General features: G+C 40.8%; 1 protein-coding gene across 2 annotated transcripts in view; it reads left to right on the forward strand.

Moving 5' to 3' along the window:
* USP24 (ubiquitin specific peptidase 24) overlaps window positions 1-13,832 on the forward strand; it is a 137,105-nt gene that overhangs the window by 53,637 nt on the left and 69,636 nt on the right. For both annotated transcript variants that reach the window (XM_084785558.1, XM_084785559.1), the window contains exons 12-21: window positions 109-212; window positions 2,553-2,660; window positions 2,809-2,904; window positions 2,995-3,156; window positions 3,357-3,404; window positions 8,799-8,906; window positions 9,305-9,454; window positions 10,451-10,582; window positions 11,587-11,698; window positions 13,551-13,627. In XM_084785558.1, the coding sequence (XP_084641684.1) occupies window positions 109-212; window positions 2,553-2,660; window positions 2,809-2,904; window positions 2,995-3,156; window positions 3,357-3,404; window positions 8,799-8,906; window positions 9,305-9,454; window positions 10,451-10,582; window positions 11,587-11,698; window positions 13,551-13,627 (1,097 nt within the window). The remainder of the gene's footprint in view (window positions 1-108; window positions 213-2,552; window positions 2,661-2,808; window positions 2,905-2,994; window positions 3,157-3,356; window positions 3,405-8,798; window positions 8,907-9,304; window positions 9,455-10,450; window positions 10,583-11,586; window positions 11,699-13,550; window positions 13,628-13,832) is intronic.

Here is a 13,832-nt window from a genome sequence, read left to right on the forward strand (position 1 = left end):
TAAAAGGTATAGAAATAACTTTCTTTTTATTAGCCTTTATTATTGCTTTGAGTTAATAGAGTCATCATTCATTGCATCTGGTTTCCCTGCTGATGTTTCCTCTACTAGGCAACATAGACCAAGCACAGTACTGTGATCGCATAAAGGGAATTATTGAACTCTTGGGAAGTAAATTGTCACTAGATGAACTCACTAAAATTTGGAAGATACAAGTAAGTTGAGCAGAATTATTTTTGCCTTTTTCTGATATGCATGGACCATAGGAAACGGGGCAGGGTGGTGAGGAGTCTGGGAAATGGGACCTTATCTGGTTTTAACTAGAGGAGCTATACCTAATCTCTTTTACAGTTTATTAAGATTGCATTTATAAGGGCAGGGGACTTAGTGGACTTAGCTTAGTAGTAGGGCTCTTGCCTAGCAAATAGAAGGCCCTTAGTTCCACTCTCAGTTCCAGAAAAAATAAATTACGTTATAAAATGAATGTCATACTCACAAGACTTTTGTCTAGTCTTATTTCTTTGGTTGAAAAAAGTCAAGGTCTTTGAGAAAGCTGTGTGTCAGTGTGTGCAGAGTTAGGACTAGGTCCTGTGTGTCGGTGTGTGCAGAGCTGTGACCGGGTCCTGTGTGTCGGTGTGTGCAGAGCTGGGGCCGGGTCCTGTGTGTCGGTGTGTGCAGAGCTGGGGCCGGGTCCTGTGTGTCGGTGTGTGCAGAGCTGGGACCGGGTCCTGTGTGTCGGTGTGTGCAGAGCTGGGACTAGGTATTTCACTTTTCCTTGTATTGCAAATTTTCATTATAACTTTTCCTGTTTTGTCTAACAAATGAGGATGACAGTATCAGCAGCTCTTTAGATTTCAGCTTGTCAGGGCTCTTCGTTAGTATGCCAGCTTCCAACACGGTCTCTTCTGTCTGCTTTGCATTGGCCACTGTCTTTTTCTCAAATTTGGGCCTTACTTTTTTTTTTAAGACAAGGTTTCAGTATATCGTCCCTGCTGCACTTAAACTTGCAATTCCTGCCTTAGTTTCCTGAGTGTTGGACTTATAGCTGTGTTCATTGTGCACAGCTGGTATTCCTTCTCAAAGTTCCTGTTAGCTTATTCTTTTCTGCTTTGCTTTTTCCCCCTCGAGCCTTAATCTTTTGCCCTTTTCTCACCACAGAAGCTTTCTTTAGTCCGTTCCATCCGCTCGTGTGGTTTAGTTACATTTGTGTGTTGCTGACTATGAGTCATTCCTCTAATTCAGACCAAGCAGTGCTGCATGCACCTGAGGACATCCTCCTGCTAGCCTGTCCCGGTGTCAAGCTCTAATTGCTAAGTCACAGTGGGACCTGGTGCTCCCCTTAGCTGTGTCCACTAAATCTCTGTAGCAGGCAGAAACAAACTGTGCGGCAGAAACAAACTGTGCTAGGCATTTCAGACATGTGGACGTGACTCCAGGGGATTGTTTACAAAGCAGGAATGCACGTGGTATGCAGGCATGTGTACTACACACACACACACACACACACACACACACACACACACACACACAAACACGACTAACTTTTAAAATATTTAAAACAAAAAACAAGAGCAAAAGAGGTGTTGCTGAGGTGGAAGAATGCCAAGAGGAACAGATAGAAAGTGGGCATCAAGCCTGAGGAGAGGATCTGCTTTGGGGATTCCTTCACTGTAGGTGCTTAACCTGGAAAGCGCTGCTGGCACTGGCACTGCTGGAGCCCCTGCTGCCTCAGCAGCCCTGCGTCATTCCCTTCCTCCTGCCTTCTCTCCCAGGGCTGCCCTCGCTGGCCAGCAGGACTATGGAGTACAGCTAGCTGAGCCCCTTTCCTGCAGGACAGACTACAAGCTGAGCAGGATTTTTAAAAAGTTGTCCTAGGTTCCTAGACTTTACTCCCCATATGAGGCCTTGGTGAAATACCCTCATATATAATGTTTTCTGAGGGTACATTTTGAACCTACATGAGGGGCTGTGTGTGTGTATGTGTGTGTGTGTTCTACTACATTTAATGAACAATGGCATATGCATAGTAGTTATGGAGAAAATTAACCAAATCTACAACTATTCCTGCTTTCCAAGTTTCTCTCCTGTGCTGTGACTGAGGTTATAAAGTGAGTGTCAGTCATCTGCAGTAGGGTCCATAGCTCTAAAGCAGAGACTTACTGCCTACAGGGTCAATAAGTTTCAGTTGTAGTCACAAAGAATTTATAAGCAACATTTAAAATGGAGTCAATAATAATCTGAACTGAAGCCCTGATAACTAATCTGTAAAAACACTAAAAGTTTATTTGCCTTGTAATTTTATCAGTTCAGAATAAATCAATTTGAATTTTTTTGTTGAAAATGTTTTAGTCTCTTTCTAAAATAAATATTAGACCGAGATCCTGATTTGTGCTTTTTCACGTGTACAAGACTTAATGCTGCTGGAGGTGAAATGCAGTCAGCTGACCATTAATAATGGTTGCTTCATTAACCCGCCAGTGTTGTCAGTTGTTGGAAGAAGACTTAGGTTTGCCAAGTCCCAGGATTGAGCTGTCTCCTGCTGTCTCCTTTTCTAGTCAGGACAGTCATCTACCGTAATTGAGAACATCCACACTATCATCGCAGCTGCAGCCGTGAAGTTTAATGCAGAGCAGCTTAACCATTTGTTTGTTCTCATTCAGAAGGTAAGGTTTAACCTCTGTGAGCACATCCCCCAACAGCTGTGTTTAAATGTATTTTTCTTACCTTATTAACCTCAAATTTAAGCATTTTTGTTAATTTCACCAGCTTGACTGGGACACTGGCCTGTGTCTTGTCTGTTCTCTTGTGCAGAGCTGGGAGACCGAAAGTGACAGAGTAAGACAGAAGCTGCTGAGTCTGATTGGACGGATAGGCCGGGAAGCTCGCTTTGAGGCCACTTCTGGAAAGGCAGGAAAATCAAATGGATTTTCTAGCTCCAAATGCTTACAGAGGTCCTGTGTGTGTGTGGGATGGCTCATCCTGATGGTGTTGTTGCAGGTCTTAGATGTGCTCTGGGAGCTGGCTCACCTTCCAACCCTGCCCAGTAGCCTGATTCAGCAAGCCTTGGAGGAGCACCTGACAATCCTTAGCGATGCCTATGCAGTAAAGGAAGCGATCAAGAGAAGTTACATCATTAAATGCATAGAAGACATTAAAAGGGTTGGTTTTGGCTTTATTATAATTTCGTTGTCAGAGCAGTAATATTGTTTTGAGTGATGAGAGCCAAGAAAATTTCCTTCCTATTATGTAAATTAAGTGGAATATCTTATTTGGGAACTTTACCTTAAGAGTCCAAACTTGGGAATTATAGGTTTTGTTTTTACCCATACACTTATATCTCTCTTAAAATGAATTTTCAGCCTGGAGAATGGTCGGGTTTGGAAAAAAACAAGAAAGATGGATTTAAGGTAAGTGTTTGCATATGGAACCAACTAAGGTATTCTAATTCTACAATTACCATTAATTGCATCAAACTTTAAAAATATTTTAGTGTTTGTTAGACTAATATTAATATACAGATGTGATTTTTATGAGCCCTGCTTTATTTAAAAGTTAGTCCCTGATTACCCTTAAAGGGAAAAAATTTAAGAGTTCTATTTTTAAAAAAGTAATTTTTATGAGTTTGTATGACTTTCAGCTTCATTTTCCTTTTAAGTTAGATCTAAAGTATATACAATTTTTAAAGCTCATTGAATTCTAAATAAATTCTGTCCCCATTTTTCTCCCATAAGGGAAAGTGAGTATTTGTGGATAAAAGTGAAAGCAGGGGGAGGTGCATGTGATGCTGGCGTACAGGAGGCACTGTTAGGTGTTGGGCGGCCTGCACATGACATGCTTTGCTTCTCAGAACAGCCGCGGTCAGAACCACAGGCTCAGCTGAGGTAGCCCTAAACTCAAAGCCCAGTCAGTGTAGGAACGATTTTGTTTCGGGAGTTTCATATTAATAACACAGAGACATTTCTGGTAAAAAAAAAAAAATAGTAGAGGCTTGGCGATTCATCAACCAGACCTCTCTGTGGCTTCCATTGGTGTTTCCTCAAAGGTGCTGGAGTGCTGCTGGCATCAGCTGCGTGTCCAGACACACAGAGCTTGCTAACAAGCTTTGGGGATTTACTGGGCTTTTGTGCACTTATCTGGCTATAACGTGTAGGTGGGGGTATAAGAAGGTGCTGTTTCATATTTCTCACACTGAAATTTGACCAGTGAATTTTCTGCCTCAGATCTAGCTTTAGTGATTTTAAAAAGCATTCACACACTGGAGCTAGTAATGCTGGGGTTAAAAGGACTGATGACTGTAAATGACTGTGCTTGCCATCTACTCAGATGGAATTTAAATTTCCCAGTTCTGTCTGCTCAGTGACTCAGATAATTCAGCAGTCTCTCTTCTTATGATTGAATAATTTTCGTTGAGTTATTGAAATACATATTCCTCAACAGTATCAGTAAAAGAAAAGGGGCCTTTAGGAAAATGCTCTTTTTTTCTTCTAGACAACAGACATTTTTTTTTTCTTTGTAGATATGCAGGTCAAAGCTGAAGGGGCATTTCTTCCCTCCAGGGAAATGGCTTTTAAATCCAGAGTCTCCTTTGGCCCTTTGCTCCTCCCCTGCCAGCGCTGAGCTCACCTCACTCTCCTCCTCAGGCGCAGCATCGTTGTCTTTATTGCTTCTCTCTCCAGTTACCTCATTCACGCCTGTTGCTTTAGAACAAAACTGCAGCAACCACAACAAACACCTAGTTGGTCATTTTGTGAGATTCAGAAGGAGCACTCTTCCTTTAGTCCCTGCTGCTCCCAGCAAGGCAGTCCTAGCGCACTGCTGCCCTTTCCAAGGAGCACTAGCTTGCGTTTAATACAGTAGCACTTGCTTCACCGATGCTCCAGGTGCACATTGCTGAAGGGGGGCAGTGGGAAGATCAAAGCCCCCTGGCAGGGGAGTGAAGAATTTCCTGCCACTAAAGGTGTTTTTCTGTGCTATGCCCTTTCCTGCCAGGCAGCAAGGTGGGCTGACTGGGGATTATGTCTCCCTGCCAGGCTGCACAGAAACTAAGCGAAGGGTAAGACAAGATCACCCACCTCTTACTCCCCTCCTGCCCTCAGCTACCTCTTCTCCAACTGATTCCCTTCCTGCTGCTTTTGAAACTCCGAGTTCCCAAGATCCACTGTCATGCTCAGAAACTCTGGCTTTTTTCCCCGTAGATTCTGCGAGGCACCCTCAGCTCCCGTGGTCCTCTTTCTTTCCTTTGCTTCGTTTATGCCCCCCCTGTCCACCCAACCCTGGTCTCTTACTTCACTTCGTATTTCCCTCAGTTAAAAATTTAAATGTTCTCATCCAAAAAAATAATTACTAAACAAACAAAAATCATGTTTACTCCAGTAGTTGTGTGTGAATATCCTGTAGGCTATCTTGGGTCTCCTAAAGCACCTGGCAGCTTCCGGTAAACATTACTTCCCTCCCTTCCCTCCCTGCACCAGAAGACACACAAAGCCACACTCACAGCTTGACTGTTTCCAAGTTTGAAGCCTTTTGGATTTTAGGATATTTATATAAACTCTGCTGGTTGAGCATCCCAAATTCAAAATAAGAAAAGTTTTGAACGTTAGTATTAGCACTTTAAAAAGCTTTCAATTTTAGAATTCAGGTTTTTGTATTCCGAGCAGTTGACCTGTATATTAGTGAGCGGCTTCTGTTCTTGGAAGGAAAGAACAGGCAGATGTCCTCAGTACAGTTTCTCTCACAGTGGTGCAGCTGTGTGGGAGAAGATTCTTCTTAAAGACTTTCTTCCTTTATAAAAGTTCTTACTTTGTTTCTAGATAAAAATTTAAAACTGAAAAAGCAAGACAGATAAGAAAGTACAGGGATGGTTCAGCCCTAAGAAGAGAGAACTCAAAAGAATACATTTTTTTAAAGCTACTTAGAAGGTAGTAATAGAGAAATTAGAGTGTATTTAGGGTAATGTCTCCTAAGGTGATGCATAGAGGCGTCATCAGGTGTAAGACGTCAGCCGACATTCTGGAGAGAGAAGTGTCTGGATAGAGCCTGCCTGCCGCCTGCTGATGCGGTGGCTGTGCCTTGAGTCCCTAGGGAGTGAAGAAGGAGATGTGAGCACAGCCTTGCAGGACACCCAGGCTGAGCATTGCAGCTTCTTCTAACACCACTCTTAATATGAACAGCATGCTAACGTCAGGGAAATTATTGAATATATTCAGTTTATTTTCAACTCTCTGTAGCAATCAGAGGAGAGTAACTTTCAATTTTTCTTGTAACTTCACAATATAAAACCATAGGTAACCATGGCCAGCATTGGTTCCGGGTTGCCAACCTTCAGAGAGACTGTATATCCAGTGTTTTTCAAATGCTAGCATATATGATTATTCTCTTAATTTATTGTATAAAGAGTTACATTCAAAGCATAATTCCAACTAGCCATAACTGACCTAACTAGTCATAATGATGCGTTTCAGTACATCTGCTTATTGCTAAAGGGTTTATGTGTATATTTATTTTTGTAATCCTTTTGGAAGGTGTCAGTTCAGATACAAGGCTTACAGTTTTGATTGCTGTCTTTTACAGTCTTGTTATAGCAAAAATATTCTGGCTAACTTAAGAAGTAAATGGCCTTTAATATATACCTTATTTCTGTGATTTGAAGATGCCAGAGATTGCAGCCTGCATTGCAGAGTTACTGAATTTGTAGAGAAGGATAACAGAAACTGCCTGTGGGGTTGGAACTTAGCTCAGTTAGATGCTCACCTGGCATGAAGGAGGCCCAGAGCTGCGTTGCTAGCAGCCACAGGCCGCGTGTGCCTGCAGTCCCAGCACTCAGGAAGCGAGGGCAGGAAAATCAGTCAAGATCATCTCCAATTTCATAGTGAGTGTGAGGCCAGCCATGGTGCCTGAGACTCTGCCCTGACCCCCCAGAAGAAAACAAGTTCATTATATATTTTTCAGCTGTTGTTTAGAGGCTAAAGGCAAGCTTGCTTTTGGTTTGGTTTGGTTTTTTATCAATTATGTGTAACTTCACCCTAACACACTGATTATCATTACCTATAGTAGTGTTTTGGGCCACTCTGAAATCTTTGATACTCGGGGTACTAGGAATTGTGTCTGGGCCTTGCACTGTAGGCAAGTGTGCCAACACTGAGTTACACCCTTAGCAGTCCTTGAGGCATACTGAAGCATGAGGAGTTTTGTGTGCTCATCTTCTTTTAGAAAGCAACTTTTTCTTTGAGTCATGAATAGTACAGGTTGAGCAGCTTCTAGTGAGTTAGGGTACAGCTTAACGCAGAGAGACAGCAGTGCTTAGTGATAAGAGCCCTGTGCAGGGGAAGGGTCTGCATGCCAGCTTCTGGCTTTAAAAATAACATCAATTGCTTTGACAGTCGCAACAGGCTGGTCATGCTGTGTCATGGTATAATGTTTCTGATAACACTTAAACAATAAACTGTAACCCAAACTGTGGTTTAAAGGCCATCCTTGTCTGGTACTACCAATACTAAACAACAGCTCAAGTCAGATTAACAGGCAGATGATCAGATACTTTTTGGGTATAGGTAAGTTTGTATACACAATGATGCGGACAGTTATAAAAGCTTACACTAATGCTTAGTAGCTGGTAAGTGCCTTCTGACATAATTGAAGAAGAATCAGTTTGAGAAATGTTAAAGGTCATAGAATGTGTTTTAAAACCCAGGAAATATGGTATTTGGTAGCTTATTTGGCTCATGTATTTGAGATGAGCAAAAAGTATTGTTTGGCAATAGCTTGCTCAAAGTAACCTGTAGTAAGTAGTAGGTGTGTTTCTGTAGATTACAGTGCTATTTCTAAAGACTTCAATACTATTCTCTCAACAAGGGTCTTTATTTTGCAGAAAGATTTAATAAAATTACTTAAAACAAAAAAAATAGCCTTTTAAATAAATACTAAGGCTTTAATTGATGTTTTGGTTAATAGTCAACCAGTTGATTAATAATAGCATTTAATCAGATACTTACCAGTTTTCTTATGAAATGTTATAGTTCGAAAGATGCTATTGATTAAAGACCAGGTCTCTTTAAGGAGAGTTGCATATTTGTTAGGTTTCTTCTATCTGCAGCACAAAAATCCAAATTGTTCTACCAGTTTCAGAAATTATATTTGAGGTTCTTTGAAAATAAAGTGTACTCTGAATAAAATATTGATAATAATTAATGAAAATAGTAATTGGGTTGGGTGGAGGAAGTGCTAGGAATTGAACGCGGGACCTCACCCATGCTAAGCCAAGCCCTTAATAATTAAAGCAGAATTACCTTTTATGAAATTAACTTAAATAGAAATATAAGCAGAATATATTTTCTTAATACTTAACTCATCATCAGTACTTTGATCAGATCATTGATACCTTAACCATATAATTAAAGGAACCCATATTCCTAGTCTATTTTCCTTGCTAGCCAGTTCGGTGTTGAGCTTTGCCAATTGTTTACTTTATTGAATCAACATGTGTTTAGCACCCTGTGCTACTTAATCTATCCTCTGAAGTTGCTAATTCCTTGTCTGTTTTTTGCTGATGTCCCCTGTACATCTACTGTCATTTCACATCCACTCCTGTTTGCAGTTCTTGGCCATAGGAAATTGCATGCAGAATAAGAAGGCGAAGACTGAATTATGATTGCATGGAGATAAGCTATAAATAAGTAATATGAAGGGGAAAATAGTAGAATGTGTAACAATAAAATAATTGACTTAGAAAATTTTTATAGCTAATAAATGAGTAGTACTATTTAATTCTAAACTTAATTAATATAATTTCTTTTTAACTCTAGTCATCTCAACTTAATAATCCGCAGTTTGTATGGGTAGTACCAGCTTTGCGTCAGCTTCATGAAATCACTCGTTCATTCATAAAACAAACCTATCAAAAGCAAGACAAGGTAGGAGCATTCTTACTTTTGATTCTTATGTGTATAGCCTTTTGTAATAATTATAATAAGCAAGCATGGCTAAGGTTCTTGCATTGATAATATCTCACTGGCTTATATTTATTAATATCACTGGTTTTTTATCGATTGGAATTCTTGAATTAAAACACTCTACTTTCATGTCTGAGGAGGTTTGTCTTTTGATATAGTCCTTACTCTTCTTTTGATTGCTTAATTTCTCTTTTAGATGCAAATATTAGCAATGTCTTAATTCCCTAGGAAATACTAGATTGATTTTATTAACTGCTTGCTGTTTTATTAGGGGCTGTGTTCTAAAATAAAAGCTGTATTAAACCCACAAAGTGACTGCAGATTCTCATGCCATTTTCATTTTTGTTGTTTTTGTTAAGAGCATTATTCAAGACCTGAAGAAAAATTTTGAAATAGTCAAATTGGTAACGGGAAGTTTGCTAGCGTGTCATCGACTTGCAGCAGCTGTGGCTGGGCCTGGAGGCCTAACTGGCTTGACATTGGTGGATGGCCGCTACACTTACCGGGAGGTATCAGGCACCGTGTTTGTGTTTTATGGCTTTCCGAGCTCATTTAGCCTTTTCTATTTGAACTGTAAAGTAAATAATTGTTGGGTACAACAATTCCCTGGAACTAGAGTAACAGATAGTTGTGAACTACCCTGTGGGTGTTGGGAAATGAACCCAGGTCCTTTGTTGGGGCAATAAGTGCTCTTACCCACTGTGCTGTCTCCAGTCCTTAACTATAATTTCAAATTAAGTTTAGAAAAATAAGTATTTGCTAGCAACAATTGCTAACTCTGTAGATCATGCATTTTGTTTTTCAAATCAATTGGTTGCTAATATTGTTTTAAGAGTTTTAGCTGGGTATGGTGCCTCACACTTGTAATCCAGGACTCTGTAGACCAGCACTTCTTAACCTTCCTAACGCCTCCACCCTTTAATGCAGTTCCTCATGTTCTGGTGACCCCCCCCACCAGCCATGAAACTATTTTGTTGCTACTTCATAACTGTAATTTTGTTACTGTTATGAGTCATAATGTAAATATCTGATATGCTACCCTGTGAAAGGGTCTTTTGACCCCAGTATGGGTCGCAACTCACAGCTTGAGAACCGCTGCCATAGGCTGAGACAGAAGGATTTTTGTGGGCTTATGGCATGGGCTATAGGTTGAATTCTAGGCCATTCTGGAATTCAGAGTGAGACTTTGTCTCTACAAAATGAAACAACAACAAAAAACCTATCAGAAATAAAATTTAACTTCACCACTTGTGAGCATGGTGGTTCCTTTAGAGGTTACTGAAATTGAATTTGATTGACATCTAAAATGGGCTGACATCGTAATAAATTTGAGGTTGCTTCTGCTGCGTTGTATTATTGGCTTAAATCCATTTCTCTCACTTACTTTAGCATAAATCACATGAAAAGTGTTCTGTGTAAACCTGTTTTGTAAAGTTTGTTGTAATGTTTGTTTTAGGGCGAATGCCTCAAATGAATTAACTGTTTGCGTTGTTGCTTTGTTTCAGTATTTAGAGGCACATCTGAAATTTCTGGCGTTTTTCTTACAAGAAGCTACTCTGTATCTTGGGTGGAACCGAGCCAAAGAAATCTGGGAGTGCCTTGTGACTGGCCAGGATGTGTGCGAGCTGGATCGGGAGGTGAGTAAGCCGTGGAGAGCTGTGGGGCCGTGAGACACTGCTGCGGTGCCACACTCCTCTGTGTGCCTCACACTCTCTGCCTTGTGCATCCTTTGTGCTGTTGCTGTGAACTGTGACGGAAGAGCAGGAGCTGTCAGTACTAGGAAAGAGTATCTTTTTTGGTTTGGGGGTTTTTTGTTCATTTGTTTGTTTTTTGTTTTTCGAGACAGGGTCTCTCTGTGCAGCCTTGGCTGTCCTGGACTCGATGTGTAGACCAGGCTGGCCTCGAACTCACAGTGATCTGCCTGCCTCTGCCTCCCGAGTGCTGGGATTAAAGGTGTGCGCCACCATGCCTGGCTTTAGAAAAGAACCTAGGATATATGTAAGTGTGTAGGCTCTTTTATCATTTTGATTCAATTCTGGTTAAAATACTAAAGTCAACAAAATGAGTATCAATGAAGAATTGTGGATGTAATTTAGTTTTCTCCTTTCCTGTGAAACTAATTTTAAGTCACTACTAAAATACTTAGTTCTTAAAAATGATGTTGTATCCCCAGAATGAAAACACGAGCCAAGAACAATCACAGCAGAAGTAGAAACACTTATCTTGACATTTGCACTTGTTAGCAGTGAGTCTCGGCCTCCTCTCATTTACAGAATAATAATAATAACTGCTTCCTAGGCATGCTGAGAGGACTGAGTGTGTGGCGGTCCTTCCCACTGCCTGGCGTCAGCAGGCTTGGTTGAGTGCCAGTGGGAAGCCTTGAGTGTAAAATCCAGGGAGAAGTGTGAGCACATGTTCTAATCACCAGGAGGAAGATCTAGTAACTCTCTCTACTCACTTCCAAGTTCTAAACATTTCAGTTTTGAGAGTCATTTTAGCAATTACAGAAGCATTAGAAGGACTGAAATTCGTCTTTCAGTGTCTCCGTGTGTGTGTGTGTGTGTGTGTGTGTGTGTGTGTGTGTGTGTGTGTGTTCGTTCGCCCGTGCTCGCTCTTAGGGCAGGTCTCTCCTAATCCACAGATGTGCTTTGAGTGGTTTACAAGAGGGCAGCACGACCTGGAGAGTGACGTGCAGCAGCAGCTCTTCAAGGAGAAGATCCTGAAACTGGAGTCCTATGAAATCACTATGAACGGTAGGGAAAGCTTACAAGTTCTTTGCCTTAGGTTTCTTTAGAGTAATAGATCTCATTCTTAACTTTAATCCTACTTCTCAGAAGCAGCTGAGCAGTTTGTAGTACCCTTGTAGAATTCTTCACGTATATACACTCACATGCTATCTAGCTGAGACTTAAAATTATAGAGCCAGTAGATTAAATTATCAAGCTATCTTTCCAATATTCCATAATAAATAGGATTCATTAGGTAAAAACATGTCAAAGTCCACAGTGATTCCTTTCAGTTATTTCTTTTAACTGAGTTATTCTATTGAGATACAGTTCCGTGAAACTCTGTTGTGTAAATGCAGTCAGTGACTTTTAGTCTGCACTCACTTGCGCAGCCTTGACTACTTTCTAACATATAAGCATTGTCAAGTAAAAGCGGAGCCCTGTTCTCACTGGCAGCCACTGTCCAGCCCTCCCTTGCCCAGCTTCTAATCTCTTTCTTTCCCCTGTGGACTGACCCAATCTGAACATTTGCTACAAGTGAAATCATACATACTCCTTGGGACCTTTTGTACCTGGCTTCTCTGATTGTCATTGAAGCTTAATGCTTTCAGGGCACACCCAGGTTGTCGTATATGTCACTTTAGGAGTGCAATATTTCACTGTAGGTGTCCCAAATTTTGAAATTCGTCAGTCAGTGAACATTTGTTGCTCCCACTTTGAGCTATAAACATTCATATAGCAGTTTTTGTATTTTCATTTCTTTTGGTTATTAATTTTAGAGTCACATTGACATGAAATCTAACCTTTGAGGATCTGATCTGCCAAACTGTTTTTGCAAAGTGGCTGTACCATTTCATAATCTCACTAGCAGCGAGGGTTCCAATTTTTCACATTGTCAATACTTACATTATCTGCCTTTCAAAAGATGTCCTGGTGGGTGGTGAGTTACGCCCTGTAGGTATGACTTGCTTTTTCCTGGTAACTAATGACACTGAGCATCTGTTCAGATTGTTTTTTGTTTGTATGTATAGGTCCTTTGGAGAAATGTCTAGTCACGCTTTTGCCTGTTTTTTAACTCCAGCTGTGGTGTTGTCAGGGCCCTTATGTATACTCCAGGCATTAACACCTTAGCAGATGCATAGTTTGTAAATGTTTCTATGTGTATGTTGTGTCCTTTTCTCAATAATGCCCTTTGAAGCACAAACGTTTGAAATTTTGATTAAGTCTAACTTTTGGTTAAGCTGCTTGTGTGCTGTTGTGTTGTTATTGCTTTGGTTTATCTGGTGTTTTAGGACAGGGTTTGGTTTTTTGTTTGTTTGTTTGTTTGTTTTTTTATGTAGCCCTGCCTGGTCTGGAACTTGCTATGTAAACCAGTCTGACTTGAGCCCACGGAGGTCTACATCTGCCTCCTGAATGCTGGGATTAAAGATGTATGGCTTGGTGCTGGAGAGATGCCTCGGCAGTTAGGTTCTGAGTTCATTTCCTAGCAATTATGAGGTGGCTCACACCATCTGTACTTGGATCTGATGCCCTCTTCTGGCTTGCAGTGTACATGCAGACAGAGTACTCAAACAAAATAAACAAAACAAATGAACAAATAAATCTTAAAGAGAAAAAACAGATGTATGGTTTGCTTATGCTTTTTAAAAGGCGTCTTTGGTGTTTTGAGATGGAAGCTGGCTATGCTGCCCAGACTGCTCTGGAGATCTGGCCTCTGGGACTGTGGGCCTGAACCATTACACACAGACACTACACTTTGGTGCCTACTTAAGAAACCATTGCCAAGAGCTTTGTAGCCTTCACTTCTGCCTCACTTTAGGCTTTTCACCAATTATCTGTGTCTGAGTGCATGGGTTTGACTGGCATTCTATACTTTTAGGTTTCAACTTATTTAAGACTTTTTTTGAAAATGTGAATCTCTGTGATCATCGATTGAAAAGACAAGGAGCTCAATTGGTATGTACTGTTGTTGTTGGGTTTTTTGTTTTGTTTTTGTTTGTTGTTGGTTTTTTTGTTTGTTTGTTTGTTTTGTTTTTCAAGACAGGATTTCTCTGTGTAATAGCCCTGGCTGTCATGGAACTCATTTTGTAGACCAGGCTGGCCTCAAACTCACAGAGATCCACCTACCTCTGCCTCCTGAGTGCTGGGATTAAAGCCGCGC

The sequence above is a fragment of the Acomys minous genome, assembly GCF_964271855.1.
Source record: "Acomys minous genome assembly, chromosome: 6".
NCBI lineage: Eukaryota > Metazoa > Chordata > Mammalia > Rodentia > Muridae > Acomys > Acomys minous.